This window comes from Bubalus kerabau, chromosome 4 (assembly GCF_029407905.1).
Source record: "Bubalus kerabau isolate K-KA32 ecotype Philippines breed swamp buffalo chromosome 4, PCC_UOA_SB_1v2, whole genome shotgun sequence".
Classification (NCBI taxonomy): Eukaryota; Metazoa; Chordata; class Mammalia; order Artiodactyla; family Bovidae; genus Bubalus; species Bubalus kerabau.
In genome coordinates, this window is record NC_073627.1 from 7287074 (window position 1) to 7314141 (window position 27068).

The 27068-nt window shown below is 55.7% G+C and overlaps 1 protein-coding gene and 1 long non-coding RNA gene across 8 annotated transcripts in view; one reads left to right on the plus strand and one right to left on the minus strand.

The window, feature by feature from the left end:
- Nucleotides 1–10035, minus strand: part of LOC129648605 (uncharacterized) — a 38106-nt gene extending 28071 nt beyond the window's left edge. For both annotated transcript variants that reach the window (XR_008712805.1, XR_008712804.1), the window contains exon 1: nt 9834–10035. This is a non-coding gene — a long non-coding RNA (uncharacterized LOC129648605). The remainder of the gene's footprint in view (nt 1–9833) is intronic.
- On the plus strand, nt 1839–25413 carry GPRC5C (G protein-coupled receptor class C group 5 member C). Of its 6 annotated transcripts, XM_055575056.1 has the most exons (6): nt 9000–10173; nt 16169–17254; nt 20131–20225; nt 22321–22470; nt 24058–24136; nt 24403–25413. In XM_055575056.1, exons 1-5 carry the CDS (start codon nt 9909–9911, stop codon nt 24088–24090), a joined length of 1629 nt encoding a protein of 542 aa, XP_055431031.1. In that variant the 5' UTR covers nt 9000–9908; the 3' UTR covers nt 24091–24136; nt 24403–25413. The 6 variants fall into 6 exon arrangements, with proteins under 6 accessions (XP_055431033.1, XP_055431036.1, XP_055431034.1 ...); XM_055575058.1 differs by lacking the exon at nt 9000–10173 and adding an exon at nt 1839–1957 and having other exon boundaries at nt 24058–25413; XM_055575061.1 differs by lacking the exon at nt 9000–10173 and adding an exon at nt 8463–8842 and having other exon boundaries at nt 24058–25413.
- Nucleotides 25414–27068: the final 1655 nt, after the last annotated feature.

Sequence of the window (27068 nt, forward strand, 5' to 3'; positions counted from 1 at the left end):
GGATTAGTTTGGGGGCTGTCTCTGGCCAATCACTCTGACACAGAGGCCTTCCTGGTGGCATGTGCATCACTCAGCCAAGACGGACTTCATCCAGAAGGGCTCTGGAGGTTGGTAGGACATACAGACTGGTGTCTTTTCATTCCTTTTGACTTTTCCCGAATTCTTCTCGTGGTAGCTTGTGAGTTCCGCGTTGCTTACCAGGACCTCCTGTTTTAAGATAACTCATGCAAGTGATTCTACCTTGCCTGGCCAGTGTGGGTGGTCTTGGTCAGTGGTTCCTCTAACACTTACGCTCATCTTCCAATGACCCTTATCCCCTGAAAGCAGGGAACCTGCCCCCCGGCTGTGGCAACACAGAAGCCTCCACGGACCATCTGCGCTGTTTGCGTTTGGCCTCCATTTCACTTTCCTCCCCTCATAGCTGACTTGAACAATTCTTGACTTAACCTTGGTTCTCAAAGGCAGTGTGCATCATTAATCATATTTGGGGGTGGGGAGCAGAGATTTTTAAAAACAGGCACTTAGTCTTCTCTTTGGTTAGAGACCAAAATTCCAGAGTTCAGAATGGGGCCCAGAAATCTGCTTTTTAAACAAACACAACAAACTCTGAAGCTGTGCGCTTAAGTTTGGGAAAGCCTAAAGACCTTTGCCTCCATTTTCATGAGCTGTTTTCTCCTTACACAGACGGGCAGTGGAGGGAGATGAGCCTGGGACAGGAAGGTCCCAAATCACCGGACACTCCGGCCAGGGGTGCTCAAATCTGTGGTTTCCTGTAATCTCTACAGCAATCAGCAGGGGAGTAGGGGCCAGAATTGTGACCTCATTTTACATACAAGCAAGTTCTTGCTGTTTGGACAAGTCTGATGGTAAAAATCTCCCTGCAATCCGGGAGACTCAGGTTCAATCTCTGGGTCAGGAAGATCTGGAGAAGGGAATGACAACCCACTCCAGTATTTTTGCCTGGAGAATCCCATGGGCAGAGGAACCTGGTGGGGTACAGTCCACAGGGTCACAAACAGTCAGACATAACTGAATGATTAACACACACACACTCACATATACTGCTCCTTGCAGCTCTAAAACTCTATGATCCCACCGCAGAAGTTGGAGCGCCAGGCTTAAGCTTTATGTCCATCACTTGTGACCTTAGGGAGGCTCTCTTCCCAGCCTGGCCTCCAGTTCCCACATGGAGGCTGGGCATTGTCTCAGCAGGCTTCTCCGAGGGCTCTCCCAGAACAGGTTAATCACGGGGGCTTAACTTTGTTGTAAATTGGTTTTGATTATGACTCTAATCTGCTGTCACCCAAGCTCACTTGTCATACTTGATTGTTTTACGCTGCATAGGCAAGTCTTCCAGGGTCAATTGAAGAAAGAAGGAAGGAAGGGAAGGAGGGAGGAGGAAGGGGGTGGGAGGGAAGGAAGGAAGGAGGCTTTCAGAGGAGATCCACCACTGGATTTAAATGAGTCACTGCATCAGAATGCAGTGATGGGTTAATGTCTCGGGGTGGGTATGCGGACGAGCTGTAAAACTAACAATGACCACGGGTCGTGCGGTGCGAGTGACAGCGAGAATGAAGGCCGTCGCCTCGGAGGACTGAAGTATAGATTGTTTACGCCAGGCCCCACTTTAGCAAAACCACAACTGCTATTAAGACCCTCAAATGCGCCATCAGTGGTTCTGAACTTGGCATCCTGACCGAACTCTGCCTTATCATCAGAGGGGAAGCGAAGAGCACACAGACCAAAGGGGCTGAAATTTCAGCCGCTGCCAGGCGTCCCGGAGCCCCATCACCATCCCAGAATAGCACAGCGCGGTTCCCAGAAGCCTCGTGCACCATGGCTGGGCTTCCGGTGAGGCAGCCGGAGTCAAGCCTCAAGCAGCGCTAGAAACAGCTGGGACCAAGCTCCACCCAGATGCCAGCTGTCGGGCCCTGCCCCAGCAGAGGCGCCGGCTCTGGTGAGTGTGGGCATGGCTGGCTCTCCCGTGGCACCCTGGTTCTCCACCCCCACCCCGTCCCCTTGGGGTCCTGGCTGACTTTAAGACTCAAGGGGCCCTCAAATCCCAGGCAAGGGGGTGCAGGCTGAGGCTGGGTCTTTGGAATGCTGGTAGGTGATCCAGGCTGGTGGCTGGGGAGGCTGGTGAACGAGGGCCCTGAAGGCGGGGGAGGCTGGTGAACAAGGGCCCTGAAGGCGGGACAGGCTGCAGCGCACTCAGAGAGGATGTGCCCATAGTGGGCTGGCAGCCTCATGAGAACAGGACCGAAGAAGGGAGAAGGGGTGGAGAGAGAGACACAGTGCCCTGCCGCAGGTCGGGCACTTGCCTAGGGCAGCGCCATTACAGGGCTGGCTTCTCAAGGTGACAGTTTTGTTGGGAGATGGGAGGATGGCTAAGAAGGGAGGCTGCAGGCTAGAGAGCAGGTCGGCTCTGTTTCCAGCGTCCTTCTCTTGTGATGGCCCGTGCAGGCGCTTCGCTTTGTCTGTTTATTCCCTCGCAAATACTGACCGAGGCCCTACAAGGGGCAAGGCACCAAGGGACACAAGGATGCTTGGGCGCACATCTTTCGGGAGAAGAGCTTACATCCTGGTAGAGGAAGGCATATACGTCAATGAACGTTCAGAGCTCAGAAAACAAGCTGCAGAGAGATACGACGAAAGTGCTTTGGGGCACAGAACAGTGAAGAGCCAGTTCAGTGGAGTTAAAACCAGTGGCTTCTACTCCAGGGCTAGTCACTTAGCCTGTATGAACCTCAGTTTTAAATCTATAATATGGAGATAATGTCTACCTTTTGAACTCCTAGTGTTGTTAAGATCAAATATATACAAAAGATTCTTGGGAAATTGCACAGTTGGAAGATCCCCTGGAGGAGGAAATGGCAACCCATTCCAGTACTGCCTGGGAAATCCCAAGGACAGAGGAGCGGGGCAGGCTACAGTCCATGGGATCGCAAAAGAGTTAGACACAACTTAGCGACTAAACAACAACAACACGAAGTAAACTATTATGGGTGTTGGGTTATTAGACCAGCTAGTGCTTCTCCGGACATGACTGAGCGACTTCACTTTCACTTTTCACTTTCATGCATTGGAGAAGGAAATGGCAGTCCGCACAGAGTTGGACACAACTGAAGCAACTTAGCAGCAGCAGCAGTGTTTCTCTGAGTATCTTGGCCTGCGATTCTGGGAGCCAGAGGGAACCAGGGATCTGAGTGTGGGGCTCAGGACAGCAGCAAGTCCAAGCCTAGACCGGAGTCTGCCCCTTCCCCCGAGAGAAGGCCCCCAGCAACCCGCAGGTCTTGGCCAATCATTCCACCCAATCAGTGTATGTACAGAGCCTTATTCCAGGGCTGCAGGGCAGCTAGGCATGATATCTGTTCCCCACTGAGCCTATCACAGAATGAGGAAAGCCAGGTATCTATATATAAAACAATTAACTGCGCAAAGCAGGGCAAGATCGTTCAATTCATGCTGGAGAGGAAGCTTTGGGAGAGGGCGGGGTCGCCGGCCAAAGCTTCTGGGAGAAGCAGGGGGCTTTAAAGGGGGATTGGTTCAGAGAGGCCAGGCGTCAGTGTACTGGACTGAGAGTGGGGGACAGCATGAGTGAAGCCACAGGAAGGTCTGTTCCGTGGCCAGACTCAGAGTTGACCTCAGGCTGGGATCGTCACTTCCTGTGGGGAACAGGAGGGAATGGGACGTTGCAAGGGCCTTGAATGCCTCTGAGCAAAGGAGTTTGGTCTTAGTTTAGGGGCAGTGGGAGCCAATGAAGTCTTTCCAGGTGGCCCCAGTGGTAAAGAACCCACCTGCCAATGCAGGAGACATAAGAGACATAGGTTCAATCCTTGGGTCTCCCCTCAAGGAAGGCATGACAACCCACTCCAGTATTCTTGCCTGGAGAATCCCATGGACAGAGGAGCCTGGTGGGGTACAGTCCACAGGGTCGCAAGAGTCGGATATGACTGAAGCGACTTAGCAAGCATGCATGGGAGTCAAGGAGGGTCTTAGGAGCCAAGAACACCAGGGAGATGTCAGTGACTGTCCCACAACAGATGGGGGTTTGCAGGTGACTGGAGGTGTCAGGGAGTGGAAGGCAGGCTGCAAGCGGGGTGATCAGGTTGGGTGCATGTAATCCCAATGGGAGGGTTGCTCCCACCCTGAAATATTCTCACAACAGTGACGGGATGGGGGTGTGGAATGGGGGACAATGGGAGACTCTTTCTGGAAGCAAGGAGAGGCCAAATACAATATCTGTTTACCAGCCAGCTGCGGGGCACCAGTCGCCAAGCACAAGATTCCAGGCACCTACCTGTCAGGGAGCCTGGGGCCCCACACTCAGCTCAGTGGGGGACTAGGGGACGTTGGAGAAGCAGCTTCTGCAAGAGTTTGACTTAAACACTGTTGTGCTTGCTGTGCTTAGGTGCTCAGTCATGTCCAATTCTTTGCGATCCCATGGACTGCAGCCCACCAGGCTCCTCTGTCCATGGGGATTCTCCAGGCAAGAATACTGGAAAAGATTGCCATGCCCTTCTCCAGGGGATCTTCCCAACCCAGGGATCGAACCCAGGTCTCCTGCATTGCAGGCGGATTCTTTACCATCCGAGCCACCAGGGAAGCCCTAAACCCTGTTAGGCCTCTTTTTTTTTTTTTTTTTTTTTGGTTGCAATGCAAGGCTTTCGGGATCTTAATTCCCCGACTAGGGTTGAATCCAGACCCTCGGCAGTGGAAGCACAGAGTCCTAACCAATGGACTGCTGGGGAATTTCCACCGCTAGGCTTCTTTAACCGGTAGGGCTGAGATTGAAAGAGGATGGACTACGAATGGAGAGGCTGACCACTGAGCACCTGTGAGTGCCTGGCTTGTGCGAGGAACATTGTAGACGTGGTTTTATCTGGATGTGACAGCAAGATGGGGGGGGTGGTAGTATCATGCCCCCTTTACAGTAAAGCGGGGCTCAGAGAGGCGAAGTGACTTGTCCACGTCATATAATTGGCAGGTGGCTAAGCTGCACCCCACCCTGGGCCTTGTCGGTAGCTTAGACTCATATGGCTCGGAAAGGAAGTATTCCAGTGAATAAAGGTAGTCTCAGTTGGCCAGTGGCCAGCAGGAATTTGTGAACCATACTGAGAGGGAGGGATTACAGACACCATCCAGACAACCCATTCATCCAAGATCTCTTGGAACAGCCAGTGGGTAGTATCCTTATGGGCTGTTGCTGTTCAGTCGCCCAGTCGTGTCCGACTCTTTGTGACCCCACGGACTGCAGCACACCTGGCCTCCCTGTCCCTCACCATCTCCCGGAGTTTGCCCAACTTCATGGTCATTGCATTGGGGATGCCATCCAGCCATGTCATCCTCTGATGCCCTCTGCTCCTTCTGCCCTCAAACTTTCCCAGCATCAGGGACTTTTCCAATGAGCTATCTCTTCGCATCAGATGACCAAAATACTAGATATATGGGACCACTTCTCAGAGTGTTATCTCTTGGTGAAGGCGGGTGTCCATAAAGGCTTACATACCTGAAAGTGAATTCATTAGTCACTCAGTTGTGTTGGACTCTCTTTTAAAATTTATTTATTTTCTGTCAGACTCTTTGGACTCCATGGATTGTAGCCCGCCAGGCTCCTCTGTCCATGGAATTCTCCAGACAAGAATCCTGGAGTGGGTTGCCATTTCCTCCTCCAGGGGCTCTTCCCAACCCAGGGATCAAACCCGGGCCTCCTGCCTTGCAGGCAGATTCTTTACCACTGAGTCACCAGGGAAGCTGCTATGGGTTGTTAAATTGGGTAAAGGGTATTTGGGGGCGCCGATGGGCCTGTGGTCGGGGTCTCTGAGGCCATGGCACCTGCCTCAGCGGAACGTCTCTTCTGCTCACTGGCTGTGTCCAGCAGCACCCACGTGGTCTGGCTCCCAGGGCTGGGGTGGAGCTCTCAGGATTTCCACTCCTGAGTTCTGCCCAAGACAGGCCCTCAGGCCCTGGGAACTAAAGCCAAGGGCATCAGGGACCCAGCAGCCTCAGAAGCCCCAGGACGTCTGCCTCCGGGGCCTTGCTTTGTTCTGAACGCAGATCCTGTTCCAGATGAGATGGGGTAGGAAGAACCAGAACAAACCGTTCTCAGAAAACCGCCCCGCGGATCCACCACGATGGCAGGACTGGCTGAGGGCGGGGTTCAGCCGCTGGGTGTCCTGCTGGTTTCCAGACTACCATCAGTGGGTGGTCAGGCACCACCTACCCCAACCTGACCCCTCCCTGTGCCCACAGAGAGTGAGGTAGACTTGCTTCATGGGAGAGGTCTCTGGAGGGTGAAGGGGTTCCCCAAGTTTGGAAGCAGTTGAGACGAATCTGGAATTCACCTGTGTCTCCCTGAAGTCACTTGTCTCCCAATCTCCCTACTACTCCCCCCCACCCATCCCTTTCCCAGACTCCCTAGACTGGCTTTTTTAAAAAATTTATTTTTTGGCCACCCCTCACAGCATGCAGAATCTTATTCCCCTAATCAGGATCAAATCTGCTCTGCCTGCAACAGAAACACGTGGATTCTTAATCACCAGAAGCCCCAGTAGTATATATATTATTTATATAAGACCCCGATGCTGGGAAAGATTGAAGGCAGGAGAAGGGGATGACAGAGGATGGGATGGTTGGATGGCATCACCGACTCGATGGACATGAGTTTGAGCAAGCTCCGGGAGTTGGTGAAGGACAGGGAAGCCTGGCGTGCAGCAGTCCATGGGGTCACAAAGAGTAGTACATGACTGAGGGACTGAACTATTTATATATATATACATATATATAGTATGGTATTTTTGGGGGGGCTCCAAAATCACTGCAGATGGTGACTGCAGCCATGAAATTAAAAGACGCTTACTCCTTGGAAGAAAAGTTATGACCAACCTAGATAGCATATTGAAAAGCAGAAACATTACTTTGCCAACAAAGGTCCATCTAGTCAAGGCTATGGTTTTTCCAGTGGTCATGTATGGATGTGAGAGTTGGACTGTGAAGAAAGCTGAGTACCGAAGAATTGATGCTTTTGAACTATGGTGTTGGAGAAGACTCTTGAGAGTCCCTTGGACTGCAAGGAGATCCAACCAGTCCATTCTTAAGGAGATCAGCTCTGGGATTTCTTTGGAAGGAATGATGCTAAAGCTGAAACTCCAGTACTTTGGCCACCTCATGCGAAGAGTTGACTCATTGGAAAAGACTGATGCTGGGAGGGATTGGGAGCAGGAAGAGAAGGGGACGACAGAGGATGAGATGGCTGGATGGCATCACTGACTCAATGGACGTGAGTCTGAGTGAGCTCCGGGAGTTGGTGATGGACAGGGAGGCCTGGAGTGCTGCGATTCATGGGGTCGCAAAGAGTTGGACACAACTGAGTGACTGAACCGAATGGAACCGAAGTATGGTATATATTGGTGTTAATATAATGGTATATGGTATATAATATATATATATACACATATTTGACTGCACCATGTGACATGTGGTATCTTTGTTCCTCCACCAGGGTTGAAATCTGTGCCCCCTGAATATTAAGAGCCAAATCTTAACTACGTAACTGCCAGAGGAGTTCTGAACTGGATTTATTGTTCAGCTGTTAAGTCGTGTTGAACTCTTTGTGACCCCATGGACTGTAGCCAGACTCCTTGGTGCATGGGATTTTCTAGGCAAGAATACTGGAGTGGGTTCCATTTCCTTCTCTGAACTGGCTTTAAACATATGCTAATGAGGGACCCCTCCCAGTAAACGGGTTTTAGCATTGGTTGGTGATGGACAGGGAGGCCTGGCGTGCTGCGATTCATGGGGTCGCAAAGAGTCGGACACGACTGAGCAACTGATCTGATCTGATCTGCCTAGTTAATGAAAACTAGCCAGAGCAAAAGGAGGAGGGAACCACGGAGGATGAGATGGTTAGATAGCATCACCAACTCAATAGACAGGAATCTAAGCAAAGTCCAGGAGATAGTGAAGGACCGACAAGCCTGGTGGGCTACAGCCCACGGGGTCACAGAGTCCAACTGAACAACAACGAAGTCAGAGGTCAGAGTGACTGGTCGGCTTCAGGGAGCTCTGACTTTCAGCTCCCCCTTTCAGGCTGGTCCCCACTGTGTGGCCCTTACAAGCGGCTGCACACCCTCACTGTTGGGGGTCTCTGAAAGATGGCCTGGGAGAGGAAGTTGGGGGAAGGAGACTCAAGTCACAACTCTGCAACCCAAACCCCTCTTCCTCTTCATACTGGAAAGAACTCAAACAATTCAGTGTTCACCCCATTCTCCAGGCCAGCCAGGCGCAGAAAGAGAATGAGTTCTAGAAAACCAGGGTCCCAGCCCAGGCGGCAGGGCAAACCTGGGTTTTATCGCTCCGGCAGCGCTGGTTGTTTCAGGGAGTTTGACTTCTGGTTGTTATAGATTGAGGCAGGCAAACAAACAGCCCGGGAGGTACCTCCCTTCTCCCTGCGCCCTCCCCTATCTTGCTACCCCCTGGCCCGCGACCAGCCGCCTCCCCTTCCCTCCCCGCCCCGCTTCCCGGGCGCTCCGGGGAGAATCCACACGCCCAGCCGCCCGCCCTGCCACCGGCTGGCTCCGACCGCGCTCTGCTGGCGATCCCCCAAGCAACTCGGCGTCAGGAGAACTAGCACCCCGGAGACCCGGCGCCCAGCCCTGCCTCCGCGTCCCCTGGCCCCCGCCAGGCCCAACAACCACTCCCTTCTCGGTGCGCCGTGGCCCCTCTGGGCCTCCCGCGCTTGCCAACTGGGCCCCGCTGCGGCAGCCCACCTCCCGCGCCGCCCGCAGCCCCAGCGGGAAGGTGGCCGAGAAATCTCTTGTTTACTGGGCCGTGGCGATCCCAGGTTGGATTCACTTCCCCATTTCTACAGTTCCTTTCTGCCGATCCCTGACGCCGAAGGGGAAAGGGTGGCCGCCAGCTGATCGGTGGATTGGGAGTCGGGTGGGGTACGGGGAGGGGAGGCGCTCGAACTTTCGGAAAAGTCCCCGGGCGGAGGGAGGGGCAGGACTCCGCGGTCAGGCTGGCGTGTCCCGGAACGCAGAGGCCGCGGGGGCCGGGTGAAACATTGTACCTCGGGGAACTGAGCCGTGAAGGCTAATGGGGACAGGTGGGGACAGGAAACCGGAACGCGGGGAGGGGAGCGCGCGCTAACGTGGACCGTGTCCGGGACGATCCCAGGACACCCAGGCGCGGGGCAGTCGGACCCAGCGATACTTCTGCCCGCGGTCCCCAGTGGTTCTGGGCCCTGCCCACCGCGCTTAGGGGCGCGCGGGGTGGAGCTCCCACGTACAGTAGGTGACCCAGGTGCGGGGGAAGGATCGCGCGTGCAAGACACTCGGTGTGTGTTGTGTCCACGTGGGCAAGCTCGGATAGGGCAGGGGGCGCAGAAGGCGTGACAAAGACATCGACTTTGCGTCTGAGTGTGCCCTCGCTCTAGTGCGGAGCAGCGAACTGCCCCGCGCGCGTCTCGCGGGAGAGCCAGGACGAAGGTGACAAAGGCTAGGTGTCCGCCCCAGAGAGACGCACCAAGGTGGCCCCCGCGCGTTGCTCGTGTGTGCGCGCACTGGGACTCGCAGAGACCGAGAGCCCTCCGGCGAACTGTGTGGGGCCGCTCCCCAAGCCGCTTTCCGAAGGAGGGAAAGCCGAGTCCTCCAAGTGTGTGCGCGTGAGTGTGCGCGCGCCCGCGTGCGGGGGCGTGGCAGTAAACAGCAACAACCCACCGGCCAGCTGGGCCAGAAACTCTGATCTCCCTCCGCAGCCGGAAAGGGCGTCTAGTCGGAGCAGGGAGGTGAGTCCGGGATGGGCTGGGGGGAGGGCCGGCCGGGCTTTGTTACCTTGTGAGCGGATTGCCTGCACCTGGAGCCCCTGGGGCGCCCGATAAGCGCCTGAATGGAGGTGATGTCACGGCGATGCAGGCGTCGGCCCACCCTCGCCAAGAGAAAGGAGTCGAGCTCCCGGAGAGGCCAGCGCGACAGCGAGCGCAGGAGCGCAGCCAGCGCCTGGTCCCGCTGAGAGGCAGGCCCTGCGCCCCGATCCCCCGCCGGGGCCCCGCCACCTCAGGCCAGGGTTGGGCCTGGCCCCGCGCCCTGCGCCGAGTCCCTCCCAGCCGCGCTCGCGCCCCGCCTGGAGTTGCCCGAAACGCAGCGCCGGAGCTGGGCCGGCGGCGCGTCCCAGGTAAGGGCTTCAGCCCGCTCGCTCCGCCCTCCCGCCGGCCGCTGGGAAGAGTAGGGTCGGGTCGGGCTGGCGGGGAGTGGGCGAGGGTAGAGGCCCGGGGTTGGGAGAACCGGGGGACGGAGGGCGCCGCTCCGACTCCGCTCGATTGCAGAAACTTTCCAAACCGAGTCGGCTGGGGACTGGGGGGTGCGAGAAGCCCGGCGCCGCGGCTCCGAGTTGGCGGCGAAGGAAAAATGCACCATCGGGGTCTCGCAGGATAGCCCCCTCCGCCCTCGCAGCCTCGCTGCGCGGGTCCGCGGCCAACAGTGACCTGCGGGCCGGCGTCCTCTCCGCTGCCCGCGACCGTGGATCGGGAGGGCAGGTTTCTGGGGCCGGAGGGAACGGGAGAGAGGCTGCAGCCTGCTGTTTCTGCTTCGCCATCCCGGGGAGCGTGGGTGTAGACCCCGGGGCCGGGGAGGACGGGGAGGGGAGCGTTCGGAGTCTTCCTGCGCCAAGTTCGGGATTTCGGTCCGTCGTTAAACTCGCGGCTTTTGGCATCGTGGCTTCTAGAACCTTTCCCTTGGCCCTCCCCTCCCCCACCCAGGGGCTTTCCTGCGCCCTTCCCCGCCGCGGGGGTGGAGTTGCGGCGCTCCTGCCGGGATCCACAGTTTTAAACCCCGCCAAACGCGATCATTTGAAAACTCCACGCTGTCGATCCTAAAACTCTGGGACCGGACTGTGTTGAATTTGGGTTTTGTGCTCCTGGAAGGTCCCTCCCGGAGCCTTTTTGTGTGGCTGGGGGAGGGCGTGCCGCTGGGGGTGGGGCGCATTCCGGAGTGGCTTTCTAGAGCGGACCCTTGGGTTGAGGACTCACGTGGTTCTGAACGCTCAGGCAGTTGGGGGCCAGATGCTCACCCTCGGGTGTGAGGGTATAGGCTGGGATTCCCGGAAGCCCTCTAACTCACCCTCTTCACCCCCCGCAGCTACTTGGGCGCAGAGGTAGCTCCTTACAGGCCTCTCTGACTCCTCCTATTGGTTGGTTTAAACCAGAGCCCCCAGAGCAGAGGACGAAGATGGCAGGACCTAACCTGGGGCGGGGAGGCGGTGGGAGGCTGTCAGCGGGTCCACCCGTCTCTCTCCGTGGGCTGCTGAGTGGTGGCAGAGCAGGAGGAAGGAGGCTGCTCAGTGGCAGTCTGCGCGGGACCTCTGCCTGGCCATGGTACCCTTGACGGTAACCACTGACCGTGGGTCTGTATCTTCCTCTGCCCCCTTGAGCTGGGGGAGACAGACCAGGCCGGCAAGGTCGTGAGAGACTCCGGTGCCTCTTTTCAGGATGTTTCTCAGGCTTGCGTGTGGCTGGCTGCCTCATCCTTGCACAGTGAAGCCCACTCTGGGCTGGCTGGGCCTCGGAGCCCACCACTCTGCGGAGGGAAAGAGAGAGGAGAGGGTTCTGGAACCGGATTGGGCCGACTCAATGGGGGCAGAGATGGGGGCAGAGTGACTGAGCCTGGGGAAAGGCCGATTTCAGAGGTGATTAAAAATATTCGTATAACTGATTCCAGGGAGGTGAAGCAGAAGGGCTCCTTTGTCCTGAAAATAATCTGCAGCGTGATTATGGGCTGCAGCCATGGTCTGTGGGGGGCACTCATAGGGTGGAAGGAGGTCCCCCTCCTTGGTCCTAGAGAACCTTCGAGCAGAAGCAGTCAGTCTAAAAGGAAGAGGCAGGGCTGGGATGGGGGAGAAATGAGCACCCAGTCTGTTTAGTGAGTGATTTTCCAGTGCCTCCTGTGTTCAGTGCAAGACTAGATGTTTCGGGGGATGCTGAGATAAACACATCTTGCTCACCTGGTAGACCTTAAAGCCAGGTAAAGGAGACACTGCACACACAAAATTCTACCCATCGAGGCTCAGAAGACAGCCTGGAAATGCAGGCTCTAGCAACCCGCAGGGTGGAGAGTCTGGAGACCAAGCTGGTTCGTTTCCTCCAAATCCTTTCCCCCTGGCCACCATCTTCAAAAATGGCATCCCTTGACTGGCCGAATCTGCATTCCTGGATGTTGAAGGACCCTGGGCCAAGCTCTTGAAGTCTCCCACTGGCCTCCAGGGGTCGCTGTCCTAGGTAGTGGACAAGAACCAGGCCCACCTGGCCCGGTTTTCCCACTTGAGCTGGTGTGTGCCTCTCTCCCCACTCACCCACATCGAGGTTCCCATGTTGGTGGGTCCAACAGGCTTAAAGCATAAGATTGGGACCAACAACAAAGTGAGAAGGACACTGGGGTGAGGGCTGTGAAGCGGCTCTGGCCCTGGCCCAAGTTCCTTTGAGGTGCTGGATTCTGGTGGGGTACCAGCAGGTATGGCTCTAAGAGCAAGACAGTCCAAGAAGGATTTACATAGGAGTCCTAGGACTAAATGGGAGCTGGCTTGGTTTTTGGTAATGAAATGGCCCTTAGGAGATTTGAACTTACAGCATGGGCTTAGTATCCTTTCCCCCGAATCCAACCAGGCTTTAGATTTTTTTTTTTTAATCTTTATTTATGTGGCTGTGTCGGGTCTTAGTAGCATGAGGGATCTTCCATTGCGGTGCACAACTCTCCACTTACGGCTCACGGGCTCAGTAGTGGTGACGCCCGAGCACCTGAGGGCAGGCTTAGTTGCTCTGTGGCATGTGGGATCTTAGTTCCCTGACCAGGGATCAGACTTGCATCCTGCATTGCAAGGCGAAGTCTGAACCACTGGCCCACTAGTGAAGTCCCCAGACCTTAGATTTTATTTGGGTAAGAACCTCCATTAGGCCTTACCTTTGGCCTCCGTCTTTAACCAGGGATGAACGTGTCCTCAGCAAATGGATTGCCGATGCTTTTTTGCCAGACTCAGATCTTAAAGCACAACCCTGGTAATGCCTTCTCTGTGCAAAAAAACAGCCTTCAGTGGCCCCCACTGCCTTTAGCGTCATGCCCCAAACTCCTTCCCCGGAGCGTCTCTAATCTTTCGCCAGCCAGCTGCAACCTCCCTTTACAAACTCGGTTCATATGTACATATTGGTGAATTTGGTTAGAAGCTGAAGAAAGTGCTGTTGAGAGGTCTTCTGCACCCTGGATCCTCCTCTGTGTTCCTGTATCACTTTTCTCTCTCCAGAGGTCGATTCTTTTGTGTGTCTCTTTACCTAATTCTTCCTTGGGTGGTTTTCTTATGGATCTATCTTTTCTCTCTTTTCGATTTGAAATAACATTATCGGCAGGGATTGTGTTTGTTCATCTTTGTATTTTCCACCGCGTCTCAGAGAACTACTGGGCTTGGTCCCCGCGAGACGCACAGTGAATCACTGATTTGGAATAATTGTCGTAAACTGCAGCCTGGAGGAGGGAGGTGGGATGAGCAGTTCTCGAAGGTGCACAGATTGCTGGAGGCTACATCTGAGTGACCATTCTCAGGGCTCAGTGCCACAGCTTCACCCCAAGTTCTAGCTGCTTGGCTGTGAAGCAGACGCACCCAAGATGGGCTTGAGCGCTTAGAATCCCTTAGCATGTTATCCATAAATTATCTCCTGGAATGGTTCAATACACCTTATCCATTAGCCCGCTCCGATTCCTTTTTTCTCTTCTTAGTCATTGTAAATAAAGTACAGTGTGTGCCTTATCGATTTACGATTACGCAAAGTCCCCTACCAAAGCTTATTTAAGTCGTGATGTAGGGAAAACAAGCTTTTGCGTTGAAGTCGAGCGAAACTAGCTGCGTTATGGTACCATTTATTTAGGAAAACAATACAGTAAATTCACATAAGATTGTTAATTTATTACAAGTTAATGGTCAGGGTTTGGGGAAAAGCAAACTTTAATTGACAGATGAGGTGGTAGCCAGGAACGCTGAGAGACCTAAAATATTTTCAAAGGCCTTGTAGGATATCTTAAAGGACTTTGAAAGTTGATGATCTTTTTATTATGTTAGTCTCAATTTGTGAGTTTTCTTTTCCCTGACTTAGTAGCAGTGTCCTTCCCCTTATCAGTTACGGAGAGTCAGTTTTCTTTGCCTGTTAGACATTAATTAGCCAGGAATAGTGGAAACATTAAAGGGTTTTGTTGTTGTTTAGTTAATAAGTCATGTCCGACTCCTTTGCGACCCTGTGGACTGTAGCCTGCTAGGCTCCTCTGTCCGTGGGTTTTCCCAGGCGAGAACACTGGAGCAGGTTGCCATTTCCTTTTCCAAAGGCTTGTGGTGTATTAGTTGCCCAGGCATGTCCAATTCTTTGCAACCTTGTGGACTGTAGCCTGCCAGGCTCCTCTGTCCATGGGATTCTCCAGGCAAGAATACTGGAGTGGGTTGCATTCCCTTTTCCAGGGGATCTTCAAGACCCAGGGTTTGAACCCAGGTCTCCTGCATTGCAGGCAGATTCTATACCATCTGAGCCACCAGGAAAACTCCAAAGGAAGGGTTCAGCTCAGTTCAGTCTCTCAGTAGTGTCTGACTCTTTGCAACCCCATGGACTGCAGCACGCCAGGCCTCCCTGTCCATCACCAACTCCTGGAGTTCACGCAAACTCATGTCCATTGAGTCGGTGATGCCATCCAACCATCTCATCCTCTGTCGTCGTCCCCTTCTCCTCCTGCCCCCAATCCAAAGGGTTAGTGGTACACAAATCCACCCTCCACCTTCAAAGCAGAAGAAAGGTAGGGAGGAGGATCATGCCATTCCCCTCCCAGCCACTAGTAGTCACTATAGCCCAGGAAAGCTTGTCCAGGTTGCTGTCCTAGAAATGCCTGGGTCCAAGAGGTAAGAGAGGAAGAGGCAGGCTTACCAACCATTTACTTGACCACAGTGCAAATAAAAGACCGCCTTCTTGCCTGCTAGCTACAGGGTCTTGATGTCTTCCATTACAGATTAATTCCTTTGGGTTTTGCTTTGCCCTTGCCTTGTTCTTGCTTTTAAAATGTTAATGCCTCATAGGAGGATTTTTGCGTTAAGTCATTAACACTCTAGCTGGGAAATTTGTTAAATTTTATCCTTGAGACTCTTTAACAACTTGAGCTTCCAAGGAACTTGGATTCCGAAGAGAAGTGTTGAAGAGAAGCGTTGGGACTAAGAGTGGGAAAATGAAGGGCAAAAAGGGTCAGTGGTGACAAGACATCGGGGAAAAATGTTGATACATACAACTTTTCGGTCATCTCTTCACTGTCTGGTAGCAGTTTGTACCTGTTCCTGGTGCTTGTTAAATACTCACTGAACGGATGAATGCGTGGCTGATTCTCTGTGGACTTGGGCATCACAGGGACAGACTGGAGGGCCAAGCGGCTGGCCATCTGAACTCTGGGAGTCCCGGGGCAGAGAGGAGCTGAGTGCTTGGTGAACTTGCTTGTAAACCTCACCCCCATCCTAGCTGCAAGAGCTCAGGGAATATTTGGGTCCAGGTTACGATTGGTGGAGGGAGGTGAAAATTTAGCACAGATTCCTCCTCTTCCATGCCTGGGAAGAGGAATGACAACTGGGCTTCATCTCGTTTATCTCTCTGGTTAGTTGACAAGAGTCCCAGGAGTTCTGTGTTAAAAAGGATTCTGGGAACTTCTTGGCAGTCCAGTGACTAAGATTCTGTGCTCCCCAAGCAGGGAGCCCAGGCTTGATCCCTGGTCCGGGAACTAGATCCCACACGCTGCAATTAAGAGCTCACGTGCCACAAAGAAGATCCAAGACCCCCACGTGCCCCAACTGGTGCAGTCAAATGAATACATACATGAATAAATAAGAATAAAATAAAGTAGGATTCTGGGAACTTGCGTGGTGGTCCAGGGGTGAAGACTCCACACTTCCACTGCAGGGGGCATGAGTTCGATCCTTAGCCAGGGAGCTAAGATTTCACATGGCACTCGGCGTGGCCATAAAAGAGAGAGGGAAAAAGGATTCAGTAGCTCAGAGGGCTAGACCCAAGATGAATGTGCCCTGGTCCAGGATTGGGGGGGAGCAGCACCCTGTGTGTCAGGGTCTGGCCTGAGGGACTGATTTAGCCTTTTCTCCCCTCCATCTCTAGGGACCCAGCTGGAGCCTGGCCTGGCATCCAGGATGGCCATCCACAGAACCATGCTGATGTGTCTGGGACTGCCTCTCTTGCTGCTCCCAGGGGCCCGGGCCCAGGAGCAGGCCCCACCCGGCTGCAGCCCGGACCTCAACCCCCTCTATTACAACCTGTGTGACCGCTCTGAGGCTTGGGGCATCATCTTGGAAGCCGTGGCGGGGGCAGGCGTCGTCACCACCTTCGTCCTCACCATCATCCTGGTGGCCAGCCTCCCCTTCATGCAGGACACCAAGAAACGGAGCCTGCTGGGGACCCAGGTGTTCTTCCTGCTGGGGACCCTGGGCCTCTTCTGCCTCGTCTTCGCCTGCGTGGTGAAGCCCAGCTTCTCCACCTGTGCCTCCCGGCGCTTCCTCTTCGGGGTCCTGTTCGCCATCTGCTTCTCCTGCCTGGTGGCCCATGTCTTGGCCCTCCACTTCCTGGTCCGGAAGAACCACGGGCCCCGGGGTTGGGTGATCTTCCTCGTGGCCCTGCTGCTGAGCCTCGTGGAGGTGATCATCAACACGGAGTGGCTGATCATCACGCTGGTACGGGGAGCCGGCATGGAGGGTGATGCTCTGGGCAACGGCAGTGCGGGCTGGGTGGCCGTCTCCCCCTGCGCCATCGCCAACGCGGACTTCGTCATGGCGCTCATCTACGTGATGCTGCTGCTGCTCTGCGCCTTCTCAGGGGCCTGGTCGGCCCTGTGCGGCCGCTTCAAGCGCTGGCGGAAGCATGGGGTCTTCATATTGCTCACCACGAGCGCCTCCATCGCCGTCTGGGTGGTGTGGATTGTCATGTACACCTACGGCAACCGGCAGCACAACAGCCCCACATGGGACGACCCCACGCTGGCCATCGCCCTCGCCACCAATGCCTGGGCCTTTGTCCTCTTCTACGTCATCCCAGAGGTCTCCCAGGTGACCAGGTCCAGCCCGGAGCAGAGCTACCAGGGGGATCTGTACCCCACCCGAGGCGTGGGCTACGAGACCATTCTGAAAGAGCAAAAGGGCCAGAGCATGTTTGTGGAAAACAAGGCGTTTTCCATGGACGAGCCAGCCTCAGGTGGGTCATGGGACACTCTCCTCGGGTCCCCTCTTGGTGGTGGCTTAGTTGCTTAGTCGTATTCGACTCTTGTGACCTTATGGACTGTAGCCCACCAGGCTCCTCTGTCCGTGGGATTTCCCAGGCAAGAATATGGGAGTGGGTTGCCATTTCCTTCTCCAGGAAGGTCCCCTTTATTTAAAAAAAAAGTTTTTTTTGAAACTTTTTATTTTATATTGGGGGATATTTGATTAAGTGTTGTGATATTAATGGTTTCAGGGGAACAGCAAAGGGACTCAACCATGCCTATACACGAATCTAATTTTTTTTAAATTGTTTTAATTATTAATATTTAGCCACGCCATGTGGCTTGTGGGATCTTAGCTCCCCAACCAGGGACTGAACCCCAGGCCGTGGTAGTGAAAGCACCAAGTCCTAACCACTGGGCCGCCAGGGAATCCCTGCCAGGTCTTCTTTTATTCCGGGTGACTTATTGCAGGACCAGGGACTAGTCTCCCGAGCAAAATGGGAGGTGCCTGAGAATATCCAGAGTTCTCTGCCATCAAGTTCCGAGACTCCATTTTTAAAAAGATTTTTTTCTCTATACTCATGCAATTCATTAGTGTATTTTCATTGTAAAATCTGACACATTAGGGATAAAATTACCCTCCACTCTCCCCCTAATTCTACCCTGTTCCTTCCTCTTCTGTCCACAGAACTGATCCCTGTGGACTGATATTTTCCCACTAGGTGCCTCAGTTTCCTCATCTGTAAAATGGGGATAATAGTGCCTCCTGTTTCATAGGATTCAGTTAATGCATCTTTTTTTTTTTTTTGAGCCATGCTTCATGGCATGGGAGATCTTAGTTCCCCAACCAGGCATCGAACCCATGCCCCGTGCAGTGAAAACACAAAGTTCTAACCACTGGAACTCCAGGGAATTCCCCAATTACTGCATCTGCCTGGCCCTTGGAAAATAATCCAGAAGTATTAGCTATCGGCTCTGTATTAGCTCTATCAACTCTGTATTACTATTATTTTTCTGTCATTATTATCTCTCCAGAGCTTGTTCTTCTATTACATACATATCCATAGTCTTAACTTCCTTTAAAAGCTTTTTCAGTTAAAAATGTTCCCTTTTTCATGAAAGTGTGTGTACCACATGCTGACCTAAGTAGCACCCACTATTCAATATCCAGCTTGTCCCCAAGCTCCAGCCCCAGCTCTTTGTTAATGGGATGGGGTTCTCTGCAACCAGCACTCGGGGTGCCAAGCAGGAACAAAGCCTCGGGTTTTGGAGTTAAGGGCACCCCGGAGGTGGAAGTGGCAGGAAGTGGGGGAGAGAAGCCCCCTCAGCCTGCGGCCAGGGCCACCTTGGGAGCTCCTGGGAGGCAGGAGCGGGTGGCCATTCTCTGAGAGACGTGTCTGGACACGCTCCCAGCTCCCTAAGGAAGGAGCCTTCTGCAGTTCCTCGTCAGGACCACTAGCGTTTACAGAGCATGAACCAAGTACCAGGGCCTGAGCCTTTCCAGACTTGCTCTACAGCCTGCATCTCGTATGCTCTCTTAGCCGGCTGGCTGCAGCCCCTTCATCCGCCGTGACCCGGAAAGCCTGGACTCTGACCCTGGCCTGTGCTGATCGAGGCTTTTGGGGGCTTAAGACTTGACCTGCCTGATTGTGGAGCACAGACCAGCTCTGGGGCTTCTGCCAGGGGTCAGAGGCCAGGGAGGTTGCAGAGTCAGAGCTCGCGGCCTTTTCTCTGTAAGCTGAGGTCCCCGTGATCCCAGCTTTGGGGAAAGGCTCAATCCTCACCCTGCCAAGTGCTGATCTTTGACCTGCCCCCCGGGCTGGCCCTGGCACACGCACAGCCTGGGGCCACTTGGGGAACGGGGCAGGGGGTGGTGGGTGAGCCTCACAGACGAGTGTTGGGAGGAGCCTCGGCCGCCCCCACCTTGGCTTCCACCCGCTGCCTGTTTGTCAGGCCCAGGCGTTCTCAGCCTTTGTCCTCAAGGCAAACACTTCTGGGGCTGTGAGAGGTTTTTTTCCTTTTATTTTTTTCTAAATGGAAAAATCAATTGAGTGAGCCCGGCACTTAGGAGGCCCTATAGAATTGTGGTCCCTCTGAGCCTTGGGGCCATCAGCCGGCCAGAGACCGGCGTCCGCTGCCCCGGCCCCCAGGGCTCAGCCCACTCCCCGGACCCCACAAATGGTCAGCAGTTCTCCACAGCCCCAGCGCCCAGCAGGGCAGGACAGGTCAGGAAATCGACAGCCCCAAAGACACAGGGGAGTGTTCCTGAAGCTGAAAATAGTTCTGGAAACTTGCCAAGGGGCCACAGGGTTGGCTGAGCCTTCAGTACCCTGGGGGGTTGAGGGGGGCAGGTAGTGACTCTGGGTCCTGGGCGGTCAGCACCCAGCTCTGCCCCGTGGAGACTCTCGGGCGGTGGGCTCCCTGCTGTATTTACCCCGGCGCCTGGCAGCTGGCCCGCAGCGGGAGAGGCCAGAGCTGGAGGCTGGCCATCTTGGAAGGCCGCCGAAGGTCCCTGTGCCCGTCTTGGCCTCTGGCCCCGGAGGGCGGACGGGGATGTGAAGGTTGCTGACGGAGCATTTTTTGGTAGGAAGGGGTCTTGAGCTGCAGGAAAACCCGAGGGGAAGGCAAACATCATGCTCTCCGTGCCTCCAAACAAAGGGATGCTGGGCTCCAGTGTGGGGGGCCCCCAACACCTACAGCCTCACCCCCAGGGCTGGCCCAGCCCCCCCTCCGTCCCTCTCCCTGCTCCCTGGAGAGCCTCCCTTGAGAGCAGGAAAGGGAGCTGAGAGCCCAGCTGGAGAGCCTCCCTTGAGAGCAGGAAAGGGAGCTGCGAGCCCAGCCCTGGAACAGCACCTATGTCTCCTTACAGCTAAGAGACCGGTGTCGCCATACAGTGGGTACAACGGGCAGCTGCTGACCAGTATGTACCAGCCCACCGAGATGACCCTGATGCACAAAGCCCCGGTGAGTGGGGTCCCCGGGTCCCCGTGACCCTGCTGGAGCCGGGGGCCCAGTGCCGGCAGGGTGGGTGGAGGCGGTAGGGAGAAGGCTGACTCTGCGTCCGATGGGTCAGCCTTGGGGAACCCAGGGCCCACAGTGCCGTTTTCCTGGGAGTGACAATCCATGCGGCAGGGCAGGCCCTGCCTGCCCGTGTCATCAGGGTATCACACAACCCCCTGAGGCCAGATGCTCAGAACGGTCTCTCTCTCTGCTGGTGGGAGCCGCCAGCTGTCCCCCACGCAGGGACAACGGGGCCGCAGCCAGGTATGTGCATTCCTGGTGGACAGAGGCGCACAGGGCAGGTCTGGGTAGATCCTGACTCCGCAACCACAGCTGTCCCAGGAGGGGCCCCAGCTCCCCTCCCCCTGCCAGCAGGCAGCCACTCTCAGCTTCACACCTCCCCTGGGTTCTGGAAACCAGATGCTCCCTTAGCCAAGGGAGGGGGGTGGGAACAGGAAGCTGGAGGGTTAGAGTCTTACTCACTCCATTTGTGTTCCTCCTCCCGGCCGCCTGGCAGTCAGTCACTGTGCGGAGAGGTCGGTGACCCCACCTTGGCAGGAGGCTGGGAACAGGAAGCAGGGAGGTCAGTGGGGTGGCGTTCTCATCCTCTCCCCGCCTGGAGCCCCGGGGGCTGGGTGAAGCCAGTGCGCCCCACACTTCCAGTCCTGGGCTCTCCCCGGGCCTGAACCTGTGGCCTGCGAGAGCGGGCCGTGGCCAGGAGCTGGGAGGGCAGAGGAATCTCAGAAGGGTGGGAGCAGGGTTTGCCAGCCCCCAGCCGCCCAGGGTCCCCTGCCTGGCCACCCCACTGTACCCGTGTGCATTGAGCACCACTCCTTCAGGAAGACTCCGGACAAATAGATATTTTATCTAGAAGCGGCTCCAAAACAGTGGTCCCTCGACCCCCACCACTCCTATCACCTGTGTGTGTGCTCAGTTGGGTCCCACTCTTTGCAACCCAATGAACTATAACCCACCAGGCTCCTTTGTACGTCACCTGGAACTTACTAAAAATACAAGGGCCGGTGGTGTGATGGAGTTGATGATTAGCATCGCTTCGATGATGTCACCTTGATTACGTGGAGTTATCCAAGTCACAGTGGGAGTGACGGTGGAAATCTGCTGGCATCACAGATCAGGGTCATTGAATAGTCACCAGCCCGCCTCGGGGTGCGGCTCACTAGGTGTGGTTGTGGCTCAGCAGTCCAGGTGTTTGTGATGCACAGCTAGGCTTGAGAACCGAGAACCGAGGGTCTTGATGTTCCAGGAGCTACAAGGGGTGGGGGAGGGCAGATAGTAAAGGGGTGGGAGGACCCCCCCACCCCCACCCTCCTGCCCCCAGGTTCGAGTATGTGGAAGAGCTTCCGCCCCCACCCCGAGCTACAGGGCTTTGGTCACGGCTCTGCCTGGGGATGCGGCTGGTGGGGCTCACATTCCCAGGGTGGGCCCTGGGACCAACGCCTCAGCCTCGCCTACCCAGGAACAGAACCACCGCAGCTCTGACCAGGATCCAGGCAACGAATTTGGATTTTTAAGTCTCCAAAACTTAAAACTTGCCAGCCCCAAACCATCCGGGTTTTAAGTCTCTAAATTAGACTGCTAAACATGTGACAGAAGACTGTCCTGGGCCCTGCACACCAGCTGTGATGCTGTGGGGGATGTGGCCTCATTGGTGGGGCTCTGGAAAGACCCCCAGAGGAAGGGAGCCTGGGAGCAGAGCCGGTGGTCATAGGAGCTCAGCCTGGCCAACGGTCTAGGGAGTGGGATGGGGCTTGAGAGGAGGAACCTCCCCCTGAGCGAAGCCCTCGGACCATTGGAGGCGACCAGAGCCTCATTTCCACGCCCAGAGGCGTGGGGCGGCCCTCTGCAGGGTGAGATAAGGGGCTAGAGGTCAGAGGGCAGCCCCTTCGGCTCCAGACTTACAGTCACCGGCCTCGGGGTGGGGGCGGGCGGTGATGGGGAGGGGCGGGGGAGCTGGCAGGCACGGACCCGCAGGAAACGGACTGTTTGCACATCCGCCCCGGCGGAACCCGGCTGTGAGACCGCCTGTTCTTCCTTCCAGTCCGATGGAGCGTACGACGTCATCCTCCCGCGGGCCACCGCCAACAGCCAGGTGACGGGCAGTGCCAATTCCACCCTGCGGGCCGAGGACATCTACGCGGCCCAGGGCCGCCAGGAGGCCACACTGCCCAAGGAAGGCAAGAACTCTCAGGTGTTTAGAAACCCTTACGTGTGGGACTGAGCCGGCCCCCGGAAGAGGCGGGCAAATTGGAGGACCTGGCCCCTGGAGAGGGTCTTCTCCCTGCCGGGAGCCGCGCTCTCCGCAGCCCCATCCCTCCTCGCTGGCCCAGGGCGGGGGCGTGGGCCTCAGCCGGGAGACCCTCTCCTTCTGCCAGTGTTCGGATGGGCGTCCCGGTGCCCCTGCCCGCTCCTCAGTGTTTGCGGAGTCCAGGAGCCAGCTCTAGCTTCCTACCAGGGTCACCTCCGGTGGCCACGCTCCAGCCAAATAGTGTTCTTGGCGTGGCGGCCAGCCAGCACCTACGTTCTCTGGAGTCTTCAGAGAGATTCCTGCAACCTTGGGAGACGTCGCAGGCGCTTCTGTCCTGGGCCTTGTTCCTCTGTGAGGAGCACGGATGCCTAATAAACACGTTTCTGCTTTATTAACCCTTCCTCTGGGAATGTCATGTCTGATCTGAGCTCTCGGTCTCGGATGATCCGCCCCTCTGCCCTGGCCTGTGGGTGTCTCCTCTTTCTCCTCTTCCCTCTGAGTCCAGGTCCCAGGAAGGCCACTGCTGAGCTCTCCTTCTGTGTGGTGAAGGAGCCGACGCTTCCCTCCAGGGAATGGGTCTTCAGCTGAGCCTGGGTCCGTGTCCTGTGTGATCAGGATGGCTCTCAGGGCCTGGCTCCCATCTCGGGTCTCATCCGACATCTGGGCTTGTCTGAAACCGGGCCTCTTCCTCCGGGACCCCATCTACTGGATGGGGGGCAGGGAAGGCGGGCCCAGCAGCAGGCGGTTCTGTGCAGTGTATGTGTAGGGGAAGGCTTCAGCCCCTTTGTGGAAAGTGGTGAGGATCTGTCAGGGGATACTGCTCCATCTCAGGTCACTCGGCGTGTGTGTACTGGGGAGTGACTCAGAGAGGACCAGCCCTTGTTTACGAAGGTGGAGGGGGCGGGCCAGGTTCTGGTTGGTTTCACTCCTGGGCAGGAATTTAAATCCCTATTTGCTCAGTCCTTTATAGTAAAGCCTGTCCACAGCAGCACGTTTTAATCCTTGGAGCAGACCCTGAGAGATGGGTAGGACAGTACTTCCCCTTTTCCAGAGTCAAATCCCAGAGCCAGACCATTTTAGGGTTAGACAGGGTCTTGGGCCTGAGTGATCAATGTAGCTCCCCGCCCCCTCCCCCTGACAGGTAAGCAGACTGGCCCAGAGAGACCACAGAGCCTCTAGAAGCAGCCACGCTTTCAGCTCTCAAGCTCTCAAGCGGGTCCCAGTGGCCTGGGTTCAGACAAGCAACCTTGCTCTGACTCTTAGACACCAGTTCAAGGCGTTGCAAGGGGTCTGCTAAGTGAGCCCCTCCTGGGCTTGGGACTATTTCTCCCCAACTCCCCAGAAGCTACTTTCTGACACCAACTATAGGGGGAAAAACGTTTCTGTTAGAAGGGGGAGAAAGGTTTCCAGAAGAAAAAATAGATCGGACTTCTCCGATGTCAGATGACACCATTCCCCCTCAGGATGCGCTTCTGTTGCTCTTGTTCTTTCTTTAGTTGTTCAAACACGTGTTCTTTCTGGTCACTTTAGGCTCAGTCCCCGCAAAATAACACAAGATGGTAGACGCCCTCTTCCGTGGACCACACGGCGTTCAGATGTCCTCTTTCCTGTATGTCCAGGCTGGGCAGGGCCTTTCTATTGGCGCTGGGAGGGCCCTGAGGTCACCCATCTGGAGCAGTGGAGTCGGGGGCTGTGTGAAACTCTGAGGATGTGGCTGGGGCTCAGGGTACCCCCTCCCCACCCCCACCCCTATTCCTGCCCGGCCCAGCCTCTCCTGGTCCCCGAGGGACTTGAGACTGCAGGAGCAGTCTGCAGACAGCCAGCCTGCCTCTGGATACCTCCCCCCACACACAGCTCCTGCGTCCCCCTCTACAGCTCTCCAGATGACCATCCTGCAGGGCCAACCTTCAGTGTCCGTCCCGCTCTGCTCCAAGGTGAAGCCAAACCATGGCGAAGCTGGCCATAGTCCTTCTCACCAGGACCTCCTGCCACCGCCTGGCCCGTGGAAGGCCACTGAGCTGGGCACAGCTCCTCAAGGCCTCGACAGACTGTGCCTCTCTGAATGGCCTCCGGGCCCCTCAGCATCACCACCCCACACTTTCGTGAACTGGGTCTGTTCGAGACACGAGGTGGGAGTGGGGCTGCATTCTCAGGGATGAATGGAGAGTCCTGGGCCTCTCCCAGGACAGACTTGTGGGACTTGGGACAGTCACTTAGATAAGTGACATCCGTGACCGAAGATTGTGCCACTTCCTGATGGCAGATGGCGGGGTGTCTACCTCACCTTGGGCACCTGGAAGGGCTGGTGCTGCCATCCTCACCTACGACTTGCTCCATCGGGGCCTGACGGCCACCAAGGGGAGCGGGAGCATCCTTGGGACCTGAAAGAGGCTGGCACCGACAACAAGGATGTGCACACAGCTTCAGACTTGGGGGAAGGAGATCTCTGTCGTGTCGTCTCCGTGGTTTCTCCTGCCCTTGGGTACTGCCGCTGGCTCATCCAAGGAGCCCACGCCAGGTGTACCTGTGGAGCTCACCTCTCTGTGCGGAGATGGAGAGTGAGCCCGGGGCAGGTGCTGACTCCGAGGGCAATTCCACAGCCCCCTGGTGCCACCCTCCCATCCCTAGCTTCTCTGCTTCTGTCACTGGGGTATTTCTCCAGGGCTAAGTTGAGTGAACAGACCCTGCAGACAGTAGGTCTGTACCCTATGTGTGACAACCCCCTCGCCATCCACTGATTCTTGTACTGGGCTGCCCGGTTCCAGGAAGGGAGTATAACTTACTCTGATGAAAAGGAAGAGGGGAGCTCTGTGCACCTGACTCCCCACGATCTGGGTTAGTGGCCCCAAAACCTCGCCGTGAATAAAGGCTCTGTCTTGCATTTCGAGCTGATAGTCTCGTGTGTGAGTTCTGGCCACGCCAAGCGGCCACGGGGAGCCGCCGGCAGTGAATGTGGGTTTGTTCAGAGTCTGAGTCCCCTGGGGGCTTGTGGTGGGTGAGGCTCGAGCAGGGATGGGCTCCTGACTGATGCAGACCTGCCCGGATGTGAGACTACCCCGTGGCCCTGCTTCTTCCAGTCTTGGGCCGGGTGATCCAGCTGCATCACACACAAACCTCAAATGGAAAAAACCAGCATAGGCCCAAACCGGGTGCAGGGGATACCTATGTAAATTGCACACCCATCTCTGTCAAACCGTGTGGGGCAGTTATGGCTTCATCACTGTTCAGGATTAAATGAACTTATTCTCCGTTTGGGGACCGAACCCAGGTCTCCCACATTGCAGGCGGATTCTTTACCAGCTGAGCCACCAGGGAAGCCCAATACTGCACAATCCCTGTGTGTTCATTAAGAATTTTTCTGGGACTTCCCTGGCAGTCCAGTGGTTAGAGCTCTGTGCTCCCATTGCAGGGGGCGTGGGTTTGAACCCGGTCAGGGAACTAGGATCCCACATGCCTCAAGGCGGGCCAAAAAAAAAATAATTTTTTCTGGAATTTGTTAATATTTTGAATTTGACTCCTTGCCTTCTAGACTAACAAAGACTGCTTGATTCTAACTGAATTTTTTTCTTGGTTGGGGATTTATTCTAAGGAGAGACCAGGCCTCCCAAACCAGCCAGACCCAAGATCACTGCCTCCCCGCTCTCCCCTTCTCCCCCTGAACACAACAGGCAAGGCCTGGTGATGCAACGATGGGCCAAGAGAGGGCACCCACCTTTGTCTTAATTCCTGCTACTGCTTGGTGAGCTGCAGGGAGGGGGCATCACTGGGTGAAATTCTGGGCTTGTGGAAAAATGAGCTGGAGCCAGGGACAAGCAAAACCTCCCCTGAGTCAGGAGGACCTGCCAGGCACAACCGTCCACATTCAGTTTACACACGTGGTCCCCGAACTCGTTCAGGGCACCTCACGGTTTCTGTACGATCAAGGCACAGGTTAAGTGATTCGCCCGTGGTCACGCGGCCAGGAAGGGTCCATCGGCTCTCCAATCCGTTCTCACCCAGCCTAGCGCTCCAGCCCCAGGGGGACCCTGATGCTCAGCCACAGATGAGAGTGACCAGACTTTGTTTCCGGCCTGCCGTCTGCACTCTGGCCCTCCCGGAAGCTGCAGGCCCCGCTCACAGCAGTGCATGAATTATTTAGCACCTGCATCAGCCCAGTAATGCTCTGACCTCATCCTCCCCAGGCTCAGGGCGGGGCTCTGACCTTGGTCTCCTTGAGGGAAGGCGGATGAAGCGCAGAGGCTGAGGCGGTGGGTCCCTCTGGGATGTGGGTGACAGACAGGGGCATCAGTACCCTCTGGGAAGGGGTGGGGGCCAGGGGCCAGTTGCTCACTTGTAGCAGGAGACGACTGCAGAGGAGAGAAGCGTCCCAGGAATCAGACGGCCATGGGCTCAGATCTGGGATCTCTGCTGGGCAGCTCTCCTGACCCTCCCTCGGTCTCCTCATCTGTAAAATGGAAGTGTAACACTCTGCATCCATATTTAGTATTAAGTTCCTCAAGGTCATTCAGTGGAAGTCATGGCCATATACGCTGCTCTAGTGT